Consider the following 24,315-nt stretch of genomic DNA (forward strand, 5'->3'; position numbering starts at 1 on the left):
GAGCTGCGCGAAGCTGCTCGTGGGGATCATCGACACTTCTCAGCTGTGTCCGATTCCAATTTCTAAACCCTCGCCATGGGAAATTAGCGTCGAGGTGAAGCTGTAGCAGCTTGAGGTACAGGTCGATTGCAATAAGTGCCTTAGATAACGAGTCTTGATAGATTCCGATGGTACCGAGAACGAAACCGCTGCAGGAGCAGACCATCCAGGGAATCGAAGCCGTGCCGAAAATCATGGCACACAAATGACGCTGCCTGTAATGCCGAAAGCGACCTAGCAAATGAGTAAGTACATACAGGGGCAGATCGTCTTCGTGAGTGCATTGATATGTCTGCAAAGGGTGGAGAACACCCTATGGTAGACTTACAGCTGTCGCCGAACCCGACACAAGGACTCTCAGCATACTACAAAGTCAGACTCTCCTTTACAGCAATAACTTTCTTCTGAGCACGCGAACACACTGACGGATACTCACAACAGACTTGGACCACTGTATATGGTCAACTTCGTGCCGAGCACTCTAGTAGGAATTTGCTCCTACCTGAAATTGCCCCATCCACCTGCATAACACAGTAAATGGTCAGCAAACTCTTCTTCTGCCCTCTCAAGCTCGTTCGGGATGCGACATGATACACAGAACACAGAAGCAACCAGTAGACTTACCAACCATCCTCAACAGACTTGAGGTCGCAGTGCCATAAGTGCCTTCCGAGTAAAGCTCATCGCGCTCGCGTCGCCCTGATGCCATAGCTTCGTGCTACGCGTCTTGGTTGATCTCAAAGCGCAAGTCGGTGTGTCACCAATATAGAGAAGAGTAGTACGTCAGCTTTCATAGCAGTTGTGCCATGAAGACAATCAGAGCTTGTGGACGAGGTCCTCCCAGCTACTGGGGTGAGGTAAACGTACCTCGAGCTACTATATTCGGCTTAGCGCCTCGATATACTCGTTGTAGTGGCAGTCATGACTGCTGAGCAGCCAGTACATTCACCTTGCAAGAGGAATCTTGCTGATAATTTCACACCTTGTTCTCATTCGTCTACGAAAAACCTAGCTATAGATATCCAGCCGCCAATATTGTCAATATACACTGGCGTTTTGTGTGACACCATTGCACCAGACGCAATACAACCCACACCCAAAAGGTCTTTGTTTATCTATCCTGTCCCTCTATCCTCGAAGCGAGTGTGATAACACAAATACGAAAAGTCGCGACTCAAGCAAAATAACTGGATCGCAACAAACCACTCAAATCTTCCACTTGCTCCGGCTTGAATGCTTTGACATCAATGTGCCATGTATCCTGTCTAGTCTTCTTGAAGTCTCCAATGATCGACTTCACGCTTGATCCCACTGCACCTGTATCGTTGCCTGCTTTCGTGCTCAGTGTGATCAGGACGTCGATTATCCACTCAGCTGGAGGTGAGCTATAAGGACTGGAATTAACAAGTGATCCGAGACCCAGAACTGCTGCATGACGTGTCAGGATCAGTCTTTGGTGTTCAGGAGTTGGTGTCTGTGAACCACTACCACGTGCTGAAGACTCGGCCGTCAACACAGCTGCTTTAGTCTTGGGTTTCTTCGGCAACGGGTTCTGTTCAAGCATCTTCGTGAAACGATCCTTCAAGTTGTGAATCATACGCTCACGAAGTGCCAAAGGAGAACATCTGATCATGCCCGAAAGAGTAGCTGCTGCTCCCGCTCGTACTTCGTGCTGACTATCTTCCAGCATCTTAGCAACACAATCAAAGAGTCTTTGCTTTGTGGCCTCAGAGAGCAGGAAAAGTCGTCTGAAAAAGATAATTTGCATGTTGATCATGACTCGAAGACGCTGATGCCAGTACGGCGACTTTTGGCCAATGCTTATCAAAGAATCGACCAATTTCTCGTCAGCACCGACCCGATGAGGAATGTTGGGTAAGTGTCGGAAGACGTGGTAAGCCAGTGACTGCAGTTCGGGATCCTCTTTCACATCCATCATGTGTAAGAAGGCTTCGGTGAATTGATCGGGGAAGTAATTGATCAGCTGTGTACACTCATAGGACGACAACATCGAGTCAAGCCAGAGCAAAACGGTCTTGCTTCCAGAAGTGTATGCTGAAGGCGTCTGCTGACCAGGTGTTCTCTCGTGTCGCCACTTTTCCAGACGCTCGAACGTTTCGTGCATCGTCTTGTTGAACTCCTCACTTGGTTCGTACGGCGCCTGGCCAAGAGATCCTGCTTTTTGTTGAGCTTGAATCAAATCAGAAACGTTCTCGAAAGATTCGTGGTATCGAGTGCGGTAAATCGCCGCAAGTGTTTGTGCCATGGCTTCACGAACGCCTTTATAAGGGTGATCGATATGAGAAACAAAATCTGCTTTGATTGGCCCATCAAGTTGGAAATGCCAGCCCGCATCCATAATAACCTGGTTGAGGAGGTAGATCTTCGAGCTCTCCTTGAAGGCCGCGTTCGAGTTCATATCAAGTCTGAAGCTCGAGAGCCACTCAACCAGTGGCCATGCTCTTCGAGGATCTCTTGCCTGCATAATCATGTGCAAGAATGTGGTCCAGTATCCAGAGTTTTCAGGGTTCAGTCCTTCAGAGAAAACCCTCTGTAGGATTGGAAAGGCAAACTCCCAGATCTTCGTTCGTCTCTGGATGGAGGTGTCCATGACTGCAGTGATGAGGCCAGCCAGTATCTCAGCTGTGGCACGGTGTGAGTGCTTGTCACTACCATCAGCAAAGACCTCGGTCGTCAACTGTGTAATATCTTCAAACGTGGCTGTGGCTAGTTCGTCCCTTATTATGAGCTCGAAGGCGTAGGTTAGCATCATAGCACTAGCCATTCGGAATTTGTCCGCTGACTGATCCCTAGGCTCCTGTTTGAGATACTCGAAGAACGTTTTGAACCACTCCTTGGTCAGGATCTTGCCAATGACCGCACGCTTTCTCCATTCTAGCTCATCGTACTCAATATCATTTTTGATGTTCGCTTTGTAGCCTGGCATTGACTTACCCCACACCAGCCAACCAGGATAATCATGGTCAATATACACGTCGGCTTCGGCTTGTGCGAATTTCTGCAAGTACGTTTCTGTGAATGCAGTATCGCCCTTTTCAACAGGAATCTTGACCCTTGCAGGAAATCGCTGATGGCTTTGTATGTAGTTCGCATAGTCGTGGTTACATACAGCACGAACGTCGGTCATAGTGAAGAGTGCAATAAGTCCTTGACTATGAATGCCACGCAAGCCAGGATGTGAGTCTATAGTGCCTCTGGTAATCAGGTCGATCATACTATCAGACGCGATGTGGTGGAATCTCATTCCAAGGCTCATCACAATGGTCGCCACTCTTGATGCCTTTTTCCAGTGAGATTTTCGAGCAAGGTCAATCAATTCCTCGGCTAGGTCGGCTTTGCGTTGCTCGATACTAGTTCTCTTTCGAAGTATGAACTTCTTCTTTCTCGATATGATATTCTCCACATCCTGCGTAGGTGTGAGTGGTTCAACAGCAACCTTGTCGACAATGGCCATCCTATCGACTGGCCTGCCGTAGTCCATGATCTGGTACAGACCTCCACTACATAACTTCTGTATGGAAGGTTTGTCGACCGACGTTGCTTCGATGAAGGTTCGAATGACATCCGGTGTGTACTTCCAGTGTCTGCCAACAGTCTTGGCCAAACTGCCAAAAAGGAGCGCAAACAAGCCACCCTTAATGCGTGGATGGTCATTTTCTCGGACAGCTTTTTGGAATGCTTTAAGCAATGGGGCTATCACAAAGAGCCGTGCTCCAAAGACCACCTTCAGTGCCGACTCGCCAGCACTCTGAGCATTTCTCCTCACCTCGGTATACAGTGATGTTGATGAGTCGATAAGATCCATCAGAAGCTGCTCGTCGAGATCCGATCTAGGTCGAGGAGCAGCATTGTGTCGCAGTCTTTGTGTGTGATAGACATTAGCTCTCCTAACAAGCACGGCTCTTGGATAGTCTTTGCGTATGCCACTGACTTTGTAGGGCTGTTCATCAGCATGCAAAAGTCTTGTGACTCGATCAAGAACATGAGCAGATCGCTCGATGCCAACATCCACGAACCATGACCTATAGGCAGTATAGAGTGGACCGAACAGAGACACATCGTCCTCTCCTTCTGCTGTCAAGAACTTGTGCACTTTGTGTAAAACGTGTCCGATCTGCTGTCGTGTCTTGTGAATGGTTTTGTATAACTCATCGTCTTGGGTCAATGGATAACCGACTGGGTACTGGAACGAGGGCTTGATCGACGTTTCGTCCGTGCCGTCAAGTGCTGCATCGTTTTCTTCAAGAGCAGGACCATCCTCGGGCACGTGGCCGTTGGCTTGGTTCATGGCAGTATCTGCATCCACGCCAGCAACTGTTGTAGTCAGACCTTCGTTGACACCATTCGCGTCGAACAGAACTGAAACGCCTGCCAACATCAATCTCAGAAGGACCAGGTTTCTTGAGACCTCATCCTGCCAGTCTTTGCCACTCCCGTCCCGCTTCACGCTCGCGGTGCCGTCGATGAGCCCCGTCAGTTGCTCCATGGCAGTCCGGGACTGATTTTCAAACAGCTCAATGGCAAATTGTAGCTCTTCTTTACTCGGCACGTGCCACTTTGGACGCACTGTTTGAGGAGGCTCTGAGAGACCCCATAGAGCTGCAGTCACACCATTCTGCAACTTGTCTTGTTCGTACAGAGCATAATCGGCCGTGAAGATGACACTCAAGTTGAGCAATAGATGGTGCACGAAGTTTGATATGTGCACGGTCGGCATACCTTTGCAATTTTTCTGCATGTAGACAGCTATGTTGTATAATTCCTGTTTGTGTTTCAAGACTGCATCGCCAACATGTACAACGCACATGCTGAGCATGCTGACATTCCACACTAGACCACGATCTCTGGGAAGAACGTCCGACGCAGCGCTTCTTGTAGAGCCGGCGCCATATTCGTCAATCTCAGTACGTATAGCTCCAATCAGCACAGGTACGAATTTGGCAAGTGCCTTTTCCGGGTTCACCTTGCATAGGCAATTGCAGATGAAAGCCATGGCGTCTCTTGCTTGATGGATGACGTGGTTGGCCACAAAGTCGACGATCTTGTTGAGCACCATGTCGTAGAGCTCTTCAGAGAGAGACGATAGCAAAGGCATGAAAGCCGCAGGCAGAGTGTTGACAATGTTCTCTTCTGGCGACCCAGTGCGAAGGCGTGTGACATCTGGCAAATTTTCGAGCAGAGTAAAGACTCGTCCTAGAAAGGATGTGACAAACTCGGCGAAGCCAGCCGTGGACGATGCGAGAATCATTTCTTCTTCTCTTTCGTCGAGTTCGGAATAGTTGAGCTGCACGTTCGCACCTTCGGTCTCCATCTTCTCCATCTCGCCTGTAATCCACTGCATAGCAAGCATGTTGCCTTCTACATCGTCCCGTCCTCTGGAAAGATCTTGAAAAGGTATGTTGTAGCACACGTTCTGGAAGAATGACAATGTGTAAAGAGTCTTTTCCAGATCATTGGCGTCGATACCAGGTAGGGCAAGACCGAGCAGAGCGGTGACATGACATCGGTAGCCTTTGGATCGGATGATAGTACGAGCTAAGACTTGCAGAGATCGGAGCGATGATACCGTCCGGTGTACTTCAACCAGACCCTGCATTGAAGGGTAGATGCGCTGTAGAGCACCAGGAAGTATCAGGTCAGGTTCGAGGTAAGCCAAGGCTTGGAGTGTAGACAAGGAATAGCTCATGGCAGTGCCACTTTTAGCATAGATACCCATGAAAATGACGTCTTTCAGGCACAGGACGAAGCGTCGTCGAATGGCAGGCGTCAGACGTCGTTCTGCAGGCACACCCATCTCCCCGTTCTGCTCCCTGTTCCAGCGCATGACAAAGAAGTCAGCCAGATAAAAGACCAATTGAGCCAATGTCCTGGTCCACGACCCTGAGTTGGAGGGATGGAAGAAAGTTTCGATAGCTTGAATCAAGCTTTCCAGAAGGGTGAGGATGGATGTTTCGCTCTCAAGAGATGCTGGTGATAGAGACATTACAATCCATCTGGCAACGTGATGTGAGACTGGATGCTTTCTCGAATCTCTTTCCAAGAGCATACCCATGCCTGCGGCGAGATCCACTAAAGGACTGTATGGCGAGGTTGACTGGCCGACAGGTATCTCGAGGAGGCGCAGAATGGCAGTGAATATGAGGGTGGACTGCTCAGCCGTGAAGACTCCAAATTCTCCAAAATCTACATGTGCAACTGGTAGGGACTCTCGAGCTATGCGGGAGAAGACATCGAGGAAAGATACATCGACGCTGCGGGATCTGTTCATTAGTGACCAGAGGTGAAAGTATGTGGGTAAGATTTTCGAGGTTGCTAGGTCCTGCCGCTCCTTGGGTGCTGGAGCTGTAGGTATCATGAGGTTCAGTAAACCGACAACGACGAATGCACTCTCAACAAACGACATTGTAAAATGTGGCAAGAACTCTTCAAGCATTGCTGGAACCTCCTCGGGGTCGAAGTATAGCTGGGCGAAGGAGCATAACTTGGTCAAGGTCTTCGGGTTCCTCTTAAGATTGGTAGTCTGTACCAAACCTGACTCTCCCGGCAACACGAACAGCTTCAGCTCGCGAAAAAGCGGCCGCCAGTCCAAGATGAGCTCTTTGCGAGGCTTTAGGTAATGTTTCTTTCTGGAACGACTCAGTATTGGATCTATGGTGCTAGGTCGTCTTGCCACTTACTTGGTCAACATCATAAACATACTTGCGAAGCGCTCAGCAACGCTGGGCTCAATGCCCGGGGCCAGGGCCAGCTCATAGTAGAGCTTGACTAGCTTTGTTCTTTGCTCTTTCGTTGGATCGAATTTCAAGGACAACCAGCTGCGCAGTTCTCGAGTCCAATGTACGGCTCCTGGAGTGAAGTCGCCAGCCTCGACGGCGATATACAGGTATTTCAATATCTCTGCAAAGTCATTCTGCCTTCTCTGATCTGTTTCTACCTCGTAAGGTAGGGTAGTGAAGTAAGGGTATGTTCGTGGGCGATTGCGATGTACTTGGGCCTCGGCTGAACCTACACCATTCTGCTCGAGGACGGTACCACCAGGAGATGTAGCCCTCGATACATCGTCTATTGCTGCTCCGGAGCCGTTGTGGTTTGTGTCTATGGAGAACCCCATGCGTCTAGAGCTATTCATAATCGAGTCGTTCTGGTCGTGGGTGTCATCAAGTGTGAGGGAGGCGTAAAGAAAGGATTGTCTTGGAGGTTGAGGAAAGACCTAGCAAGAGAAAGTTCTTGTCAACAGGCAAATGTTTGGTGGCGCGTTTTGCAACCTGTGTTCATTCCCTACTGGAGGTGCACTTTGGAACTTTGGAGAGCAGCTTAGCAAGCTCCTAGCAGCCTTGTGACAATTCGCGAAAGCAGATGCGTCAGAAATGGTGCCTAACCAGCAGATGCTTAAACTCTACTATCACTAGACATGTTCATGGATATTTAGGAATGGCAAAAAACACGACTTTGCACAGTCTAGTGAAGATAGATCTCGTGCGTAATCAATTAAGCTTGTGGTCGCGTGCAAAGGCAAGCACGACTCGAACACACCTGCACCTGCTACAAACTGGTGTCGGAGATGTCATAGGTATTATTCAGGCAACTATGCCGATAGACCGCCTAATCCTGCCTGATTGATTCGCTGCTCGATCCCTCGAGTAGCCGTGGTACTGTAGGCACTGTGACAGCCCGACACTAACACTGTTCATACACAAAGAACTCCTTCTGATCAAGCTGGTGGCAGAAAGCTCGCAAACAGTCCTGTCTGTATCGTTGCATACACTACACAGAAAGTGACAGCCACCTTTGCATATCCAGCTCTTTTGCAAATCTTCTGCGCCAGCCAAATACAAAGCCATGGATATCCTGATGACAAACGATTGATTATCTGCACATGGTAATGAGTGATGGCAAGAATGGCAAGCATGAATTGTGGTGCGGCAAGTCGGTCCAGTAGCAGATTAGGCATTCCTGGCTTGGCGTAGACCGTGCTTGACATGAAAGCGTCGATGCTCGAAAGCAGCATTACGGTAAGCACGGGTATTGCGAGCAGGAACAACGGCAGATTCGAGATTGTCCAATAACGCAGGAATCCGACGCCCCTAAAGCAATTAGCCATGATCCGTGAATTAAGGTACTGTCTTACCAGTAATGAGTCTGAACGAAGCTGTAGATCAACGGCAGCCGCTGCTGGCACCAAGGTCTTGCACTGCTGTTGTTCTCACAGTACTCCTTCCAGGCCAGATATTGAGGCAGTAACAGACCTGCTCCAATGCAACATCCTGCTATTATGGTCGATGTGAGCAGCGCTGAACGTCTGGCAGGTATTGAGCCTCGTCGCAAATCCATCAGCACTTTTCGAGTCAGAAAAAGAGCGTCGATCAGGAAAGGAAGGCCGGAAAGAACACCATTGCTTCGGATAACTGTCGCGCACCCGAATGTAAAGCCAGCGACGATTATCAGACAGAGCTGCACCAGCAGGCGGTGTTCCGAGAGGTCGTGATGAGCTATCGTGTAGAGCCAGAAGCCAAGCATATTCAGACAGGCGAAAAGACTTTCGGTATATGGCGCCGATAGAAAGACCCCCGCTGGTGAAATGATGTGTAGGCAGGCAGCAATGAATGGCAGTGGTTCAGATAACCTTGCCCTACCTTGAATACCCGTATTGAGCAGACTTGCAATCTTCCACAGGATTATTACAGCCGTGTAGTGAGCAATATGAGAAAGCAGTATACCAGCTGTAATGGTCGTATCGAGACTATGTCCTGAGGTGAAGCCCAGCAATGTAGAGAGACCTTTTCCAAAGGCCCATTCCTGCTCGAAGATATCACCGTGTCTAGCCTTTTCGACGAAATAGATTGCATCCCATCGAGTGAGCTTGCTTGTTGAAGGTAGGAGAAGCGTTGAGGTGTCATAACCATCGCCAGGCGCGCATCGTGCCAGAAGAAGGATCAGACTTTTCCATGTCACAAACGCGACAGCAAGGTATATGAAATCTCGCATGGACTGTAATTGTTGGCGAGCCGGTCGCCATGATGATCTCGACTCTTCGACAATATTGAAAGAAACATTTTTATTTCCGGGTCGATGAAGGTGTCCGATGTGTAGACGACAATGACCTCACTTAGTGCTCAGTATGGCACCATCTGGCGGCCACTTCCAATTCAGCATCTATATACACAACAGCATTCCACAACGAAGCTGTCAAATTGATAATGTTTGCCCATTCACTTTCTATGAAAAATCGGACTATGAAGGGTATATCTTGTATATGTGCTAAAATAGTCATCATGCCGCCTGAATGCCTCGCAGCGAGCTTCCACAGCCACCCTCTTGATGTGATGCATTTCATAGACACGACGTGATCACAAAATTAGTCGTATCGTCTCTCTGGTTTCTATTTTGTTTGACTCAGGCGTTCTTGCAGACGTGTAGACAGCACATTCGCAGACCGTATCTCTCCAGCGTGGTCGCTGTGTACTCGGAGGACATCGAATGGTCTACTCTTTCTGAAGCAACGCACTATTTCCCACGTTTCCGCCTGTTCAGAGTTCAACACTACGGCCATGATCGGCGATCTGAACCAGGATCTGTCGGCAAACTTCTTGTGCAATTTCCGCTGTTTGAACATCCACTGGCACTGCACGTGCTTGATTCGTGACACGCTGCTGTTGGCTGATGTTTGACTTCATACGTTCTGTTCTCGTAGATTCCTGCTCTCTTTCCACCTGGATTGATGTAGATATCCTCAAATATCGCCGCTAGTGTTTGTGTGGCTAGTTGGTGTCTCTCGATGAGCAGCACAGTTGTACTGGGTAACTGACAACGGCGTCGTTGCCCGGTAGTACTATTACCTGGGATATAGCCTGTGATGCTCAATTGTGTGCCCTTCGTGAATCGGTTGCCCAGCTTCTATGAGAATTTTCATTTCTCGTTTCAAGGTAGGCTTGCTCTGAACAAGAAAATGTTTATGGCTATATGTCTGGTCAGTAGCAGTCTTTACCCGATCACTACTTCTCACAGGAAACTCCCAATTATTGTCGCTGCCATCACCCATATTTCCAAGCTCGATCGAAGTGCTTGATGTCGAACCATAACACAACAAAACCACTCCAATACGCCCACAGACTTTGAGCGAGGAAACGTTCGACTCGAAGTGATGGCTATTGCTTGTCACAGAAAGGATACAACGTCGAGCAGTGCGCACTGTTAATAAAGGGTCATTGACATCAAGGCGAGGACATGGCTCCGTGCTGTCGACGTTGCCTGCGGAAGGCGGGTCACGTCTAATGTTTGTATCGGCAGTTGGGACTATGCTCAGCAAATTCGGAGGAAGGTGCAAATAAGAGAATCTGGTTGCATAATGCTACTGCGTGCAGAGTATGTACTCAGCTTGAGGAACTAACGGTAAAGCGAATGAGGCAGAACAAGCAAGTGCTATTGAAGGCAGCTCCGGACCTGCATAGCCCTGGAGAAGTGGTCAACACAGAAGCACCTTCGACCATGACTACATGCCGTCTGCCTCGAACACGACGACGTACAGATGCATCGATTGAGCCTGTCAGCACACACCGTTTACAGAGGATGCGCTGTCGGTCTCTACAGCTGGCCATGGCGAACCCTGAGCATGACGAAGTCTCACGAAGGGAAGCCTCAGGTACGCAGCGCGGAAACCTATCTACAATAGGAGCTACTCATCCAACAACTCTGCCCTCAAGTCGCTGAGGAGAACAGCATACTTGCATTGTTCTTGCGGTCATTCCCCAACCCGGCGCAAGCATTACCTCTCCAAGGAAAGAGCGAGCAATTCGCCTGGTGACCATGCCCTCTTGAGCCATGGTTTGAACTTCATTATCGTTGCTCCACCACAGCTATGTCTTCTGCTCTTTCTCTCCAAACGAAGTTTTCCTTCTTCTCTTTCCTCGCGGTCCGCTGCTTGTGTTAGTTGACTCTATTTTGTGATAGACTCTGTCTTGAAACAGGATATTGGATATCAACACTTCTAGCTGTGAGTATTCTCCCTCCATCTGCACTCTCATTCTTCCCTCTGGATTCCATCTCGTCGTCGCTGGCCTCAAAACTGCGGTGAAAGAATTTTCCTGCAGCAAAAATGACCAAAATCCTGCACAAACACATCACAACACGCACTGCAAGCACATCAAGCCTCATATTTGCATCTCCAGAGCATATTCTCGAGAGAATGCTAGCTCCCAATCAGTTTACTGTCCCTGTACCTCATCGCCACCTCACCCTCACTGAAGCTCACTCTGCACGCATATCCTCCAGGCTATTTCGCAACGCTAACTGCTTCCTAGATTCTCATACTGAGGTTAGTCAGATAACTTTTGTTACGCTGACGTTATAGTAGGTAGAGATGGCTCTATCGAAGAAGCTTGCTTCTTCATCTATGTTATCTGAGGTAAGTTTCATTCCAAGCGCACCTGCAACTCCAACATCTTTCTTCTGAACCTCAGATGATCGTTACTGACATGCAATCTCTAGGGCAGTCTTGCTGAAAGACGTCTGAGGCGGGAGGCTCGGTTTCGACCGTGGCTAACTGCCTCAGCGTCTGGAAGCACCAAGAAGGCTGCATCCTCCACGACTGCCCCTGCCTCCGGAAGCACCACGGCAAGACCCGCTGTGGCTGTAACTGAGAAGAGAGTGGTTGGTGTCGTGTCCGTTACACCTCCTCCTCCCTCGCTTGTGCAAGTGACAAAGGCTGCTAAGGCTTTTGCTGGCTACAATCGGGATGCTGCTTTCGCTTGCGGAAGCCGGCTCCCACGACTTGCCGCAAAACCTTGCACCTCTGTCTCGGCCCGGGCAGGTGAGACAGGAAGAAGGGAAGAAAAAGCCAGTGGTGTAACTGGTGAGGTCAAATCGCGCCCGTCTCCATATGTCCCTTCGAAGGAACAGGCATGTGAGAAACGGACTGTTGCTGCTCCTGCTGCGAAGCCCCATGGCTAGGTGCCTGGTGGTCTCCGCAGTAAGACTGCACAGTTACGCCGCACTGCGCCATCCAAGAAGGTGGAGCGGGTCGTGGTGATATCTCGGAGCTGTCTCAAAACAGCTTCTGTACCTCCTGGCGCAAGAAAGCAGGTCACCTGGAACGACGACCATAATGCGTTCTACAGCACCTACGGTCGCAGCGAGTACCCTTCTTCGGAAAGGCACCTCTCGCTGCGATGCTGTGGTGCAATGCAGTCGCATGAGGATTGGTGTCGGTCCATGGCGGCCTCAGTTCGGGAAGGCTATGCCGACCGGAAGGTGATTCACCCAAGTGCCAGGGGAGGTGTGTGTCAGCCGTGGCATGATCGTTGCGAGACGCCATGCGACGGTAGATCAGCTTGTGATAGGCCGATCGCTGATGAGCACAATCTTATCACACTCGTGAACGAGCAGTTTGACCGCGTTCATGGAGTCATATCAGGTCACAGCCTTTGATGAATGTGTGTGACCACACCAAAGGTTCCCCTCCCCCGTCACATTTTGACTCGAGACCAGCTGTGATGTGAGCTCCGGAAAGCAACTGATGTCATGGTAGAGGTGATTGGTCTATCAGTGGGTTTGGGCGAGTCGGAGCTCGAGGTTGAGAGGCCAATTCCTCAAGAGGCTGTTGCCGAGCATCCAAGAAGGCTTACACGCATGACTGAGGGGTCCCTCATTCTTCCTCTCCTTAACAGGGGAGTGTTTGAATGTGCTCAATCAACCTACTTGCTTTCTACAACACTTTGAGGTTGCCATCGTGCACCTCATTGTCAGATCAGATTCCGGCGACCTCTTGTTGTCGTTCTGCTTACTTCGGGCGTTTGATCGGCTTATTCCCTACCGGAATCAGACGTCCTTTGATCATTGATCAAGGCAGATACATTACTTTTTCATCAATTGTGCTTGCCTTGAGCAAGTCGTTGCGGAAGAAGTGTGATCGTCGTTGGCAATTCTGCTCTGTATAACGCCGCAGGGAAGTTAGGGACATGGGTCGGGGTGTAAGCCGCCTATAACGTCAGCTAGGCATGCCTAGAATATGTTCTTATTGGCACCTCAAGGCACTGCCACTCTTCAACAATAGTAGTACTGTATCTCATCGTCGTCTTGACATCACCCGCCTGCGCTCAATTGCAAGACTGCCACAAGAATACATAGGAACAGACAACAAATCCAAACCGTACTCATCACCTACACACAAACGACTGCTCATAGATCATTTAACTTCGCACATCTAGTTATCATTATAATCAAAATCGTAGTGATCAAACACTCTCCTTGAAAATCTCATGCTCCTCCCGTCCCATCCTGCCAACACACACCTTCGCACTCTCCAATATCCTCTCCGGAATACTCGCTCCGTCCTGCTTTTTGGCTCTCACAGTCTGAAATCCATACGTCGCCTCAATCTCAAACCCCTTGATCGCCCACCAAATTCCCAATATCTGATCCGGAGAAAGAGGAATCATGTTCGGAATACTCCACATGAATGTATAGCTTGTGTGTCCCTTGCCGTGTTTCACGGGACTTGCGATGTCGGGAGAATGTGCGTTGGGAATGGTGTGGATTGTATCTGCGTGGAAGAGGCTTGGGACTCGCGTGTGTGGTGGTGTTGTGTGGAGGGCCATGGAGCCTGGGAAGTGGCCTCCTGCGATTATGGCGGTGATTCCTGGGACGATGGTGTTGTGTTTTTCGTGGAGGAGGTGGATGTTGTTGTCGTTGTCACAGCGATTAAGCCAGGATTGGTCAGGTGCTGCGACGTATACGGGGATGTTGTTAAACGTAGCGCTCCAGTCCGCCCAGGTCGTGTAGAAGTGTGGATGGGAGATTATGATGGCGGAGAGACCACCGAAACTGTTGTTGATGTGCTCGACTGCTTGTTCTTCGAGGTAGGAGACGAGATCCCATAGGATGTTGCCGTGGGATGTACGGATGAGGAGTGCGCGTTGTCCGATGCCTATGTCTGCTGGTTGAATTCTGATTGAGATTATGTTCGGATCGACTTCGTCTTGCTCGAATTGAAGATGGTGGCCCTCGGAGCGAAGGTTGGCGAGAGTGGTGAATTTCTGTCCTCCTGGAGGCACGAATTGTCTGGGGTCGTCGCAGATACCACAGGAAGTTAGGCCTGAGCTCTCTGCGTATTGTGTTCCACAGGCTCGACAGATCAGTAAATCCTCAGATATGGTCAATTTACCTAGTTGGTTTGTGCCGGTGTGAATCAGCTGAGACATGATTTGTGCTTGATGTTGCTATTTCCTGTCGCTGACTTTGAGCTTTGCTATGTTAGTATGTGGTTATCAAACGGATATCGTTGTGACGGTTATGTGAGAGGTAGCGTAGACAAGTTAAGCACAATGCAGCACAACAGGATTGGCGAGATCACTTCATCTCGAATTGGAATCTTGAGCCATGGCTGCAAACATGATTTGGTTGTCGATATACCCGGTATACCATGGAGAAGAAGCGAAATAAACCAATTTCTAATGTTGATAGCCACTTTGAGGTAAAACTTTAGCTCCGTGTATTGTACTGTAGGCCATGCTGGAGTTTCGAGACGTCGGCGGTGCTTGTGAGACGGCCTTGATTATGCTGTTCAACCAAACATTTATAGGTTGAATATGCAGCCAGTGCTAAGGCCATTACTGAGTATATGTACTGAAGTGAACTACTATAATATGTAATATGAATAGAAAGCCTGTTCCGCCATAGAAGAATGTTTGTCCATAGCTCCTCACGTTTTGAAGCAGCTCGTGAAACCGTCCAAGCATAGGCCAACCGTCGATGGATCCTATCCAGCCAACCTGACCTCACCTCCTTCAGCTTCAGCTTCCCACTTTTGCCTGGCAACCAGTCTCTCAAGCTCAATGTTCAGGTTCAACACCCAAAGATTCCTTTCAGCACGAGATCTGCACTTGAACACTATGCCACGTCCAGGCACACCAAGCTGTTTGACCCTCTTCAGCTTAGCTCGCTGCTTGCCTAGGCTGCTCTCATTATTGGCAGTATTGGTGTCGTCAGTGGCATTTGAAGGGTTGTTCTCTCTGCCAAATATCGTGTTACCCGCAGTTCTGAACCAACCCTTCCGGGTGTTCATCCAGACCACGAAACAGCACATCACATCAACGTCTGTACTGGTCCAGCCGTCTTCAGTCCAGACTCTAGGCAACGAAGCCATAGTCCCAATGTGATTGGCATCGAATGTCCGGTTTTGGTAGAGCAAGTCATCGTCTACTATCAAGCCGCTGTAGATGTAACAGCCCCGCAGATCGATTGCCTCCTGCTTTTCTTGATGTATGTTCGGCACCTGCTTGCCGGACGATGTGCGTAGAGTTGATTGATATATCAGCATCTTGCCACCTGCCAACACTACACCACATCTTTGAAAAGTGCCATGCCGACGAGCTTTGCGGTAGAGAAGGCCAGACAGGGAGATTGTACGACAGTTCGAAATGGAGCAGATATTGTACAATTGTGGTGAAGCTTCGGAACGAGTGACCTCCCATTTGTGTCCGAATTGACCCAGTTCAGCTTCCACATCCTCGTCTATCTTAAGAGTGGTCAGATTTGTAGCTCTGACCTGTTTGAAGGTGTTCATGTCTGCTGTTTTGCGGATTTTCCAGTACTTGACTAACTGCTTAAGTCGTCGAATCCATTCATCACGCGTCCGGTTGTCGTAAGCCTGGAGACGGATCACAAGGCTATTATCAAGGATGAGTTCGAATATTCGGTTGTCGTCTATGTTCGAAGTGGCACCATCAGGAGTGACTGTATCTGGTACTGACTCATGAAAGTCGACGTCAGGGCCTGAATCGATTGTATCGTCTACTTCGTCGGTACCCCATCGCATCTGGCGAACCGTCCTGATACGAGTCATATTGATATAGCCATCAGAAGAGTCAAGGTTGGCATGATTCCGGCGAGCTTCTTCAAGAGCTTCTCTGTCATGACGTTGTACGCTATCTGGGATACCGGAAGCAAGCCATTCAACTTCTGTTTGTGAGGTGTTGAGAGGATATGGATCAATATCGAACATGATCGGTGTCTTTTCGACGATCTCTCGTGCTGAAGGTACATCAGCGCCACTTGTAGTCTGCAGCCTTGGTGGATGTGGTGGTGTCGCTTGGGCTGGACGACTGAATATTAGAAACTGATCATGAGTAGAGAAGTACAATCTTTTGAAGAAAGTCTTCCCAAGACGCTTGTGAATACCCTTCTGTGAGGTCATCCGTATCAAGAACCCCTCGATTGGTGCAGGCTCCTCGTGCTCCCTGCCATTATTGCCTGTGGCAGTTTGAGGATAATGTACTTTAGGTCGCAGTTCGAGCTCATAAGAATGCTGCATTGCCATAGAGCCGTACATCTTTTGTTCATTTACGCCATGTATCCATTCAAGCCGATCATACCTTTTCCATGCCAGCCCAGGTTTCGAGGTAGCTGACCACTTTTGGACAATGTCTGACCACTCGGGATTTTTGCGAAGCATATCTGTACACTGGTTGACGATCCTGCCGGCAATGGCTTGTTCTGCTTCCTCAGCCTTTGCCAGAGCTGTCTCTTCGTCTTGAGCGTCTCGAGCGTCTCGACCGGCTTTGACGAGGTCGTCGAAAGGCTTCTCGATCTGCAGTGTAACGTCCAAACCTGGGACCGAGACTTGCAAAGTGTCGGGCCGTTTCCAGCCAAGCGCGTCTCTGAGGAAAGTGTACCATTCGACAGAAGTAGCGGCCGACTCACATTTCATGACTGTGATCCTAGTGCCTTTTCTACAAGGATGCCATACAACCAAGGATTTGTCTAGAGAGGAGAACAGATTGACATGAGTCGATTTGCGGATGAGCTTGATCTCCCGCGTAGGCTTCTTCTTGCCTGAATTGTCATCGATTTCAGGAATGACCCGAGTCTTGTAGAATTGCAGGCGAAAGTCCTCTTCGTCGTCTCTTCGACTCTTTCTTGCCACCACCATGAATTCCCTCCACTTTTCTACTACTTTAGTCGCCATCCTCATGCTATCGTTCTCATCGTATTCAGCAGGCACCTGTTGTAAGGTCGTGTCGACTCTGACGAGCATTTTTTCCATTTTCACAATGATACCTTCCTGGAGGGTCTGTCTTCGTGCAATTCTGCGTCCGACCTTATTTTTCGCGTTGTCTGCTCTTTTGCCAACCCGTCTTCCTCTATCTGCCACGGCTTCACCAACCCTGAAACGCACTCCTGCTGATCGATCCTTCTGAAGGTGGTGCTCGTCGGATTTTTGAGTGACAGGACGCGGGTCGTGCTTGTCGAGCGCGTTTTTATCTTTTCTTGAAGGTGATGGCTCGTCTTCCGGCTTAGCAGGAGCGAGCAAAGCCGTCCTACTACCGGCTTCAATGCTGTCCTGCCGGGCAGTCAACCCATATTGGCGGAAGGAAGAACCGCCAGTGACTGAGGCAGATGTCCGTAGCGTGTCTGAGAAGTTGGCATCTGTGCTAGGTCGGGTTGCTAAATCTGATTCAGGTGGTATTTCTTGTATGTCTATGCCTGATTCACCTTCTCTTCTGACTTGCGGAGATGGCGCAGGTGTAACGAAGACATCTTCCTGCAACGAGCCAGCAGAGGCGCCATCAAGATTGTGCAAGGCAGGTGGTCTCGAAGGATCCAGTGGAGTTTCTGGCAATTGGGATTCTGTTTCCCCATCACTGAACGCGTTCTGGTCGAGAGTTGACACTGGCTCCATCTCGACTGTATCTTCCAGGCCATACTCGTCATCTTCCTGAGCAGAATCTATCCCATCGCCTCTTTCACTTCTTGAGTCCTCAACATCCTCCGGTTGTGGAAAGCTTATACTCAAACGTGCGGCTGCTGAGCGATCTAATCCAGTCCTGCTTCTTTGGTGATGTGCCTGACCCGCAGCAGCATGGAAAGTTGCAGCCTTGGAAGAATAAGAGTTCAGCTCGAGCCTCCTCTTATACCATGACTTGCGGTTGCTGCTCAGCCATCCTTCTGGTATTGGACCAATAAAGAAGCGGCGGGTCGTGAGGTGTAGATGCTCTGGGGTTGCATGCTTCAGCTTGTGAGCAGTATACGAGTTCGCATCAAGGCCAGAAATACCATGAGAGGAGGCGTTCGTTCCCACTGGAAATAGTGCTGCATCCATAGCTGCAGTCAGGAGCTGCCAATATCACGTAGAGCTCATATTGTGTCTAGCCGTCGATGACTCCTGTGTCTTGACATACTAGTATCGTCTGCTCGCCTAGCGTCCCACGGAATGAGTATTCTGTCGTTGTCCTGTACGTGGAAGTTTGGACAGGCAATTCAAAAGTGACTATCTTACTGCCTGCGCCATTGTTTCCACCTGCCGACTCGAGTTCTTTCGGCGATGACGTCTAGGCCTTCAAGGCACTTCGCTTGGGATTTTGGGTGTGAGAACAGAACGGCACTTGCCTATTGAAGCCTAGATGTTCGGGTAGAACCCACCCTTATGCACCTGCTGCAGCGTGGGGATGGCCCCTCACCGCATCGTGGTATCAACAAAGAAAGTGTCCTCACGTCTACCCTCGCGATACAACCACTATTTCAGTGCACACCACGGATCATATAGCCACAAGAAATCGACTTTCACAATGTCTCAGATACCCGCCGGCAAGACATGGTTCGAAACCTTGAAGAAGTCCTTCGCAGATGTCCCAGTCACAAACCAAGCCATTGAAACTTCATCCTTCCTCGAAGCCGCAGAAGCAACAACAACGCTATTCGGTACCATTTCCCCTCGACTCTGTGAAGCATTAAAGTCTAACCTGTACAGACATTCTGGGCTCGGTAGCCTTCACCCCTGTCAAGAACGATATGCTCGGAAACATCAAGAAAGTACGAGATAGACAATTAGCATCCCCTGGCACCTCCGAAGACCTCCAAAGCCTTTGCAAATCAGAAATAGCCACCAAGTCTCACAAAGCCACCGAAGGCCTACTCTGGCTTGTCAGAGGTCTTGACTTCACAGCCCAAGCACTGCGAAACGATCTCACAAACAATGCCGGTGTCAGCATAACAGAAGCAAAGCCTAAGAAAGAGTTAGCCGACAGCTTTCGAGACTCGTATAAGAACACACTTGCACCACATCATAGTTTCCTGATCAAGCCCTTGTTCAACGCGGCCATGAGTGCCACCCCATACAGGAAAGATCTCTATGCTAAGATGTTGGGTGAGGGAGCTTCAGCAGATCAGTTGTCCACCGAGTTTGAGAAGTGGCTGTCTGCGCTGGAGTCTCAAGTGTCTATTCTCAAGACGTTCCTGGCAAGCAAGGAGGCAAAGTGGTAGGGCTTCCCGCTGTTGCCGGAAGCGTACGTCCAGCTCTAGATTGGACAAGAGCTGTGCATGACGGTGGCCGATGAGCCGGAGAGACAATATTGGGAGATAGTATCAAAAAGCACATCCTAGAGGCCGCCACAAGTATGGGAGGAAGTGGTCTGCCACGCGTCGACAGGGAATTTTGGTGGCTTTCCTAATACTCTGATTCCCCACTGATGTCCTCTCCGAAAACACCATGTGAATCTGTGGATTCAATGCAAGCCATTAGAACCTAGGAGGTAGCGGAATATCGACACGTCCTCTGTATTGATATACACAAGTTCCAGGTAGGACTAGGTAGCAGTCTTGAAAAGGTCTTCGGGCAACTCTCCAGGATCACGTCTCTGCTTCATCGGTCTCGCCGCAAGAATCGCTTTCTGACCCAGTAAATGCTCAAGCTCACGAACGATGATACGCCCACGCTCCTTCGTCTCAGGATCAGGGTTTGTCCGACCAACAATCACAGCGTGCACGAAAAAGTCATACATTTGCGCACGATACTGCTCGTCCTTTGTGAATCTGTCCTCGATCTCTCGTTGGCGTTCCCGCACCCACCGAAGTGTCTTCTCCCCAAGATCACCCTCGAATGGCTTGAATTTCTCGGCATGGTTCGGATCAACAGCAGCGACTTCAACAGCTTGCTCATTGACTCTGTTTTGAGTCTTTGCAGGCCATGTAGCGTTCCATTTGTCCACGCCCTTGATGCCGAAAATATTCCACCAGGGTGACCACATAGCCACCACTCTACCTTTGATCAGTGGTCTAGCTATAGGTCCGAAATAGTTGGAGTCGACGCTCTTCTTGCGGTCATTGGCGTCACCTTCCACCCAGACATGGTTGTACGGAATGACAACAGGCTCTTCACCACCCGGGTATCCTTTCATAGGAACAATAGTATCCCCTGCAACCGCGACTATCCTCTTGACTGCCACCTTGTCAGGATCGTGAGGTGTATCGTAGACCACGATGTCACCACGTCCCCAGCGCGACGAAGCAGTTTTGCTTCCCTTCTGCGATAACTGTTGCTTCCTAACCTCGCGTATGGCGTTAGTGTCCCATCTCCTCACAAGTACCCACGTAGGACTGTAGGCTGCATCGCTGTCGGATTCGCAATCTGCATTGATGGTGGGCTTCATGCTCGGTCCAGTGACTCGTCGTGGCTCATACGGGAAATGAAGCAGAACAAACGCTGATATGGGCACTGTCATCGCAAATGCAGCGATCGAGTTGCGTAGGAAGGGCCGTTCGCGAAGCCATGCTGGCATAAATCGTCTGAACTGGTCCTGCTGGCGTGTATGGGATGTATCTTCGGGATTCGGCTGCGACTTAGACGCATTCTCGCCTTCTTTGCTAGACTGCTGTTTGGGTGATTGTTGTGAGCGCACTCTTTTTAGGAAGTTGGCTTTGGGTGGTTTGGGCGTCGAGAGCGAAGCATATTGTCTAATGTGGAAGGCCAGCAACCGTAGTCGAGCTTGTAGTAGAAGGCTCTCGGATGCGGGAGGCATTGATCAGATGTACACTGGGGATCAAGTGGATGTGGGTGCTACCGATGCATTGTGGTCGTAATGAGGTCAAGCCTGTTGGCTATAGATCGACCTGTGCACAGTGTCCAGTATACACAGAAGATAGTTTGGTATATCTCGATCGAAAACAAGGCTAATCCGTGGTACGAACCACAACGTCGATGCTGACTGCTCCAACTGTCGGATCTATTTCTCAGGCACCAAAGTTGAACTTGAGTGGTGCTTACTCGCTCAAATGAGGCAGCTTTTGTCTTGCCTCTAAGGCCATATGATCACTCTGTACAAGGGATACTGTCAAGAAGTACGACTTCAAATATGAGAACCCTACATCTCAACAGCGCCGGCAGTGGAGATGGAGCCTCTATAACGTCGATGCAACCGCCAAATCTGGCTCGCTTGCCAAATGAGCTACTGAACCAGATCTTCACTTTCCTGGATAGAGAGGCACCATCCTGTTTGAACTTATTACAGCATCCTGTCGCCTCATGGACAGTGTCTGACCACAGAAGCCTCAAGGCTATATCGGAAACTTGTCACAGCTTACGCTGTGCAGTTCTGCCTCGTCTATTCAGACATACAATCTTTGACCCTCTCCATCTAACCGCATTTCTCGAATTCGTCCACCAAGCTAATTTAATAGGGACCATCGAAACCGTTGTGGCGGTTTTACACGAGCCATGTTACAAGTACTACCACCCAGCTTGGTGGTGTCGACTGCACAATGAGATCCGTCCAAGTCGACTCACGATAGCGTGTGATCCACAAGTATACTCTCAGCTTGCTCAGATACCCATGGAAATGACCGATGCATGGGCTTTCAAAATGTCATATCAGCTTCTCGAACTATCACAGTCCGCAGCCGTCGCGCAAACAGACATTGACTATTTCGAAGATCATCCTCTGCCCAGTATCTTAGGCGCAAAGCCTTGGTCCAGCATGAGGGTAAACGAAGGCAGCAACCTCGCCGCATACACCAAGTACGAGTATTTCCTCAAGAAACCACCCTCTCTCATGTCGAACGTGCAAACATTCCTGAATGTCGTCCCCGCCAACGCAAACCCCGAGCTCATGCACAAAGCTTTCGGCGTCTCAGCTCCATGCATCACTTCCATTCACGACGTACTCAGCCAGCTGGAGGAATTTTCCTACGTCGCAATCTTCCCCTTCTATAACCACGTCGACCAGATTCTCAAATGTATCCGAAGAATGACCGCTCTCAAGAAACTCTTTGTAAAGCTCTGTCCTGAGCCTGAAAGCACTGTGCTCGACGATGAGATCAAAGCTGCAGAAGGTCATTTTGATATCAATGATCCTTGGAACGAGTAAGCAGTTTTCTATCTACTAAGCACAGTCTCCTGAGAATCTTTGCTTACTACCCTCATTTTAGAATGAGCGTCGCGTATACCCTCGTCGCTCATACGGTACGTTATCTTGGGATTGAGGGCAAACTCGAGTGTCTCATAGTAGACGACTTCAAAGTGGAGGCAGTCAGGGAGGCGATCGTGTCTACAGTCTCGGGTGTCCTGGTTGATCCTTGGCTTTACGACGAGCACGGTGGTTGGAATAAGGGGGTTGTTACTGTCACTGCAAATGGGGACACGTCAGGAACATTGTGAACTATCATAGACCTTGTAATCGATAAGCCTGCAACGGCGCGTCAAGCCGCTTGATCCAGTCTCTTCTCCCACGCCTTTCTGAGCACTTCCATATTATCCCATGCTGTCACACCCTGAGCTATAAACTCTTCGACGTCTGTTGATTTCGCCTCGATAGCACCAGGTTTTCTGCCTCTTCCGTTCGCGCCACCCCACCAAGTAGTGGCATAATCATGTCCTGAGCCGTTGACACCCCATTTATCCACTTCTGTAGGTCGGACTGTGGTTTTCCCACCTCGAGTAATTGCAGTTCCCCACTTGACGCGTCCTTGAGCAACGACTGGTTGCCCATCTTCCACTGATCTAGCGTTGGCGTTGACCTCTGCCTCTTGGATCTCGTCTTCTGAAGTCAAGACAAGCCAGGTAGCACCATGTGCCGCGGCGTAGGGCTCCACTGTGGACCAAGGACTGCCGATCCAACGAGCCAGATAGATGCTTAGCAAATATGCCTGGTGTATGATCCAGTATAGTGATATGACGGAAGTGACTACAATGCCTGGGTGGTAGACATGCATAGCAGGAGCTCCAAGATCCGCTCGTTGTGGTAGGGAAGAAGTGGCAGCGAGTGAGGACTTGGACGAGGTGAAGTCCTTGACAAACTGCTGGGTTGCAGGCTGGTTGTAAGTCAAGGACAGGATGTCTGTCAATCGCTTGCTATGTTCATATGGTGCATCTGTTTGTAAACCCTGCACGTCCGACTCCTGGAAATGATCTGCTTGTGGCTCGATCGACGACACCCAAATAATCTTAGAAGCATTAGCCGAATTTCCAGTTCGCAGCAGCGGCATCAGCCAATGAACAAGCATGTAGTGGCCGAACAGATTGGCACAAAAGAGCTCTCCAAGGGGAGGTACTGGTTCAGACAGCCGCTCTTGTGGCAGTTGCAGTTTCGTGACAGAACCGATTGTGCCCAGCTTGTATGCCGGCCATACTGTATTGTTCATCAAATCAGCAAGGACATGTGTTACTGCTTTGTACCAGTCCAAGCCCGTCCATCCTCCAATACCAGCATTGCAGATGACGGCGTCAATCCGTGCAAGGTCTGTGGAAGAGACCAGCTTGTGCGCAAGGTCTCTTACAGACACAAGGCTGGTAAGCTCGACGTTTTCTGGCTGAAATGTCACACGACTATGCTGCTGGATAGGGTGATGCTTGCGCAGGTGTGCTTGTAAGGTTCTCAAGGTTTCGGATCCTTTCCTTACACTTCTTGTAGTGTAGATGATATTCAGACTTTCAGCCTCGTCATTTCTGCTGAGGAAATCGTCGATCAGACGTAGGCAGATACCTAACCCAAGGCCACTAAATATTGTTAGCATAGAGAAAACTGAATGGTTGTGCTCGCGGAGGATTTACCCGTTTGCACCTGTGACAAGAACGTTGATTCTAGATTGTGACATCTCTGGAGCTCTAGGAGCTCGGCAAAGGTGCACTACATTTTCTCAAATTGGGATTGAAACAATGTAAATTCTAGTGTTTTCATGCACGCTGCTGTTGACCTTCCGTGTAAGGTCATTCGGTATCGACCAATTGTGAAATAGCCTGTTATCGATAACAAGTTCCACCTGCATTCGCGTTCAGTCGCGTCTCGCCCATCGATCCAGAGACAGAATGGCATACGGCTAGCTCTATTGTGTAAAATTCTGTGTCTGTGCACGTTTAAGAGCTATACTACAGGATTCGAAGACCAGAGACTGCGCAGATTACGGTTTAGATTAGTTCTCGAGCAGGACTACAAAATGCCGAACCCGGTGCTAGAGATAGACGACACGACCTCAGGAGCGAATAGCAATCTA

The 24,315-nt window shown here is 49.5% G+C and overlaps 8 protein-coding genes across 8 annotated transcripts; 3 read left to right on the forward strand and 5 right to left on the reverse strand.

Annotated features, from left to right (window-relative positions):
* Positions 1-1,213: 1,213 nt before the first annotated feature.
* On the reverse strand, positions 1,214-7,189 carry BLM3 (Proteasome activator BLM10; the record flags this gene model as incomplete). The annotated part of the gene is made up of 2 exons (XM_064894649.1): positions 1,214-6,686; positions 6,738-7,189. 2 exons carry the CDS (start codon positions 7,187-7,189, stop codon positions 1,214-1,216), a joined length of 5,925 nt encoding a protein of 1,974 aa, XP_064757336.1.
* A 4,227-nt stretch (positions 7,190-11,416) lies between these two features.
* On the forward strand, positions 11,417-12,006 carry LTR64_000265 (uncharacterized protein; the record flags this gene model as incomplete). The annotated part of the gene is made up of 2 exons (XM_064894650.1): positions 11,417-11,461; positions 11,545-12,006. 2 exons carry the CDS (start codon positions 11,417-11,419, stop codon positions 12,004-12,006), a joined length of 507 nt encoding a protein of 168 aa, XP_064757337.1.
* Positions 12,007-13,289: 1,283 nt separating this feature from the next.
* Positions 13,290-14,255, reverse strand: LTR64_000266 (uncharacterized protein; the record flags this gene model as incomplete). The annotated part of the gene is made up of 1 exon (XM_064894651.1): positions 13,290-14,255. The coding sequence occupies one exon, from the start codon at positions 14,253-14,255 to the stop codon at positions 13,290-13,292; it is 966 nt and encodes a 321-aa protein (XP_064757338.1).
* A 557-nt stretch (positions 14,256-14,812) lies between these two features.
* Positions 14,813-18,154, reverse strand: LTR64_000267 (uncharacterized protein; the record flags this gene model as incomplete). Its single annotated transcript, XM_064894652.1, has 1 exon — positions 14,813-18,154. One exon carries the CDS (start codon positions 18,152-18,154, stop codon positions 14,813-14,815), a length of 3,342 nt encoding a protein of 1,113 aa, XP_064757339.1.
* Positions 18,155-18,620: 466 nt separating this feature from the next.
* On the forward strand, positions 18,621-19,314 carry LTR64_000268 (uncharacterized protein; the record flags this gene model as incomplete). Its single annotated transcript, XM_064894653.1, has 2 exons — positions 18,621-18,753; positions 18,803-19,314. The coding sequence occupies 2 exons, from the start codon at positions 18,621-18,623 to the stop codon at positions 19,312-19,314; spliced, it is 645 nt and encodes a 214-aa protein (XP_064757340.1).
* Positions 19,315-19,637: 323 nt separating this feature from the next.
* On the reverse strand, positions 19,638-20,849 carry LTR64_000269 (uncharacterized protein; the record flags this gene model as incomplete). Its single annotated transcript, XM_064894654.1, has 1 exon — positions 19,638-20,849. One exon carries the CDS (start codon positions 20,847-20,849, stop codon positions 19,638-19,640), a length of 1,212 nt encoding a protein of 403 aa, XP_064757341.1.
* An 840-nt stretch (positions 20,850-21,689) lies between these two features.
* Positions 21,690-22,483, forward strand: LTR64_000270 (uncharacterized protein; the record flags this gene model as incomplete). The annotated part of the gene is made up of 2 exons (XM_064894655.1): positions 21,690-22,189; positions 22,255-22,483. 2 exons carry the CDS (start codon positions 21,690-21,692, stop codon positions 22,481-22,483), a joined length of 729 nt encoding a protein of 242 aa, XP_064757342.1.
* A 41-nt stretch (positions 22,484-22,524) lies between these two features.
* Positions 22,525-23,919, reverse strand: ERG27 (3-keto-steroid reductase; the record flags this gene model as incomplete). Its single annotated transcript, XM_064894656.1, has 2 exons — positions 22,525-23,821; positions 23,876-23,919. 2 exons carry the CDS (start codon positions 23,917-23,919, stop codon positions 22,525-22,527), a joined length of 1,341 nt encoding a protein of 446 aa, XP_064757343.1.
* Positions 23,920-24,315: the final 396 nt, after the last annotated feature.

The sequence above is a fragment of the Lithohypha guttulata genome, assembly GCF_036872675.1.
Source record: "Lithohypha guttulata strain CCFEE 5908 chromosome Unknown scaffold_1, whole genome shotgun sequence".
NCBI classification, from domain to species: domain Eukaryota; kingdom Fungi; phylum Ascomycota; class Eurotiomycetes; order Chaetothyriales; family Trichomeriaceae; genus Lithohypha; species Lithohypha guttulata.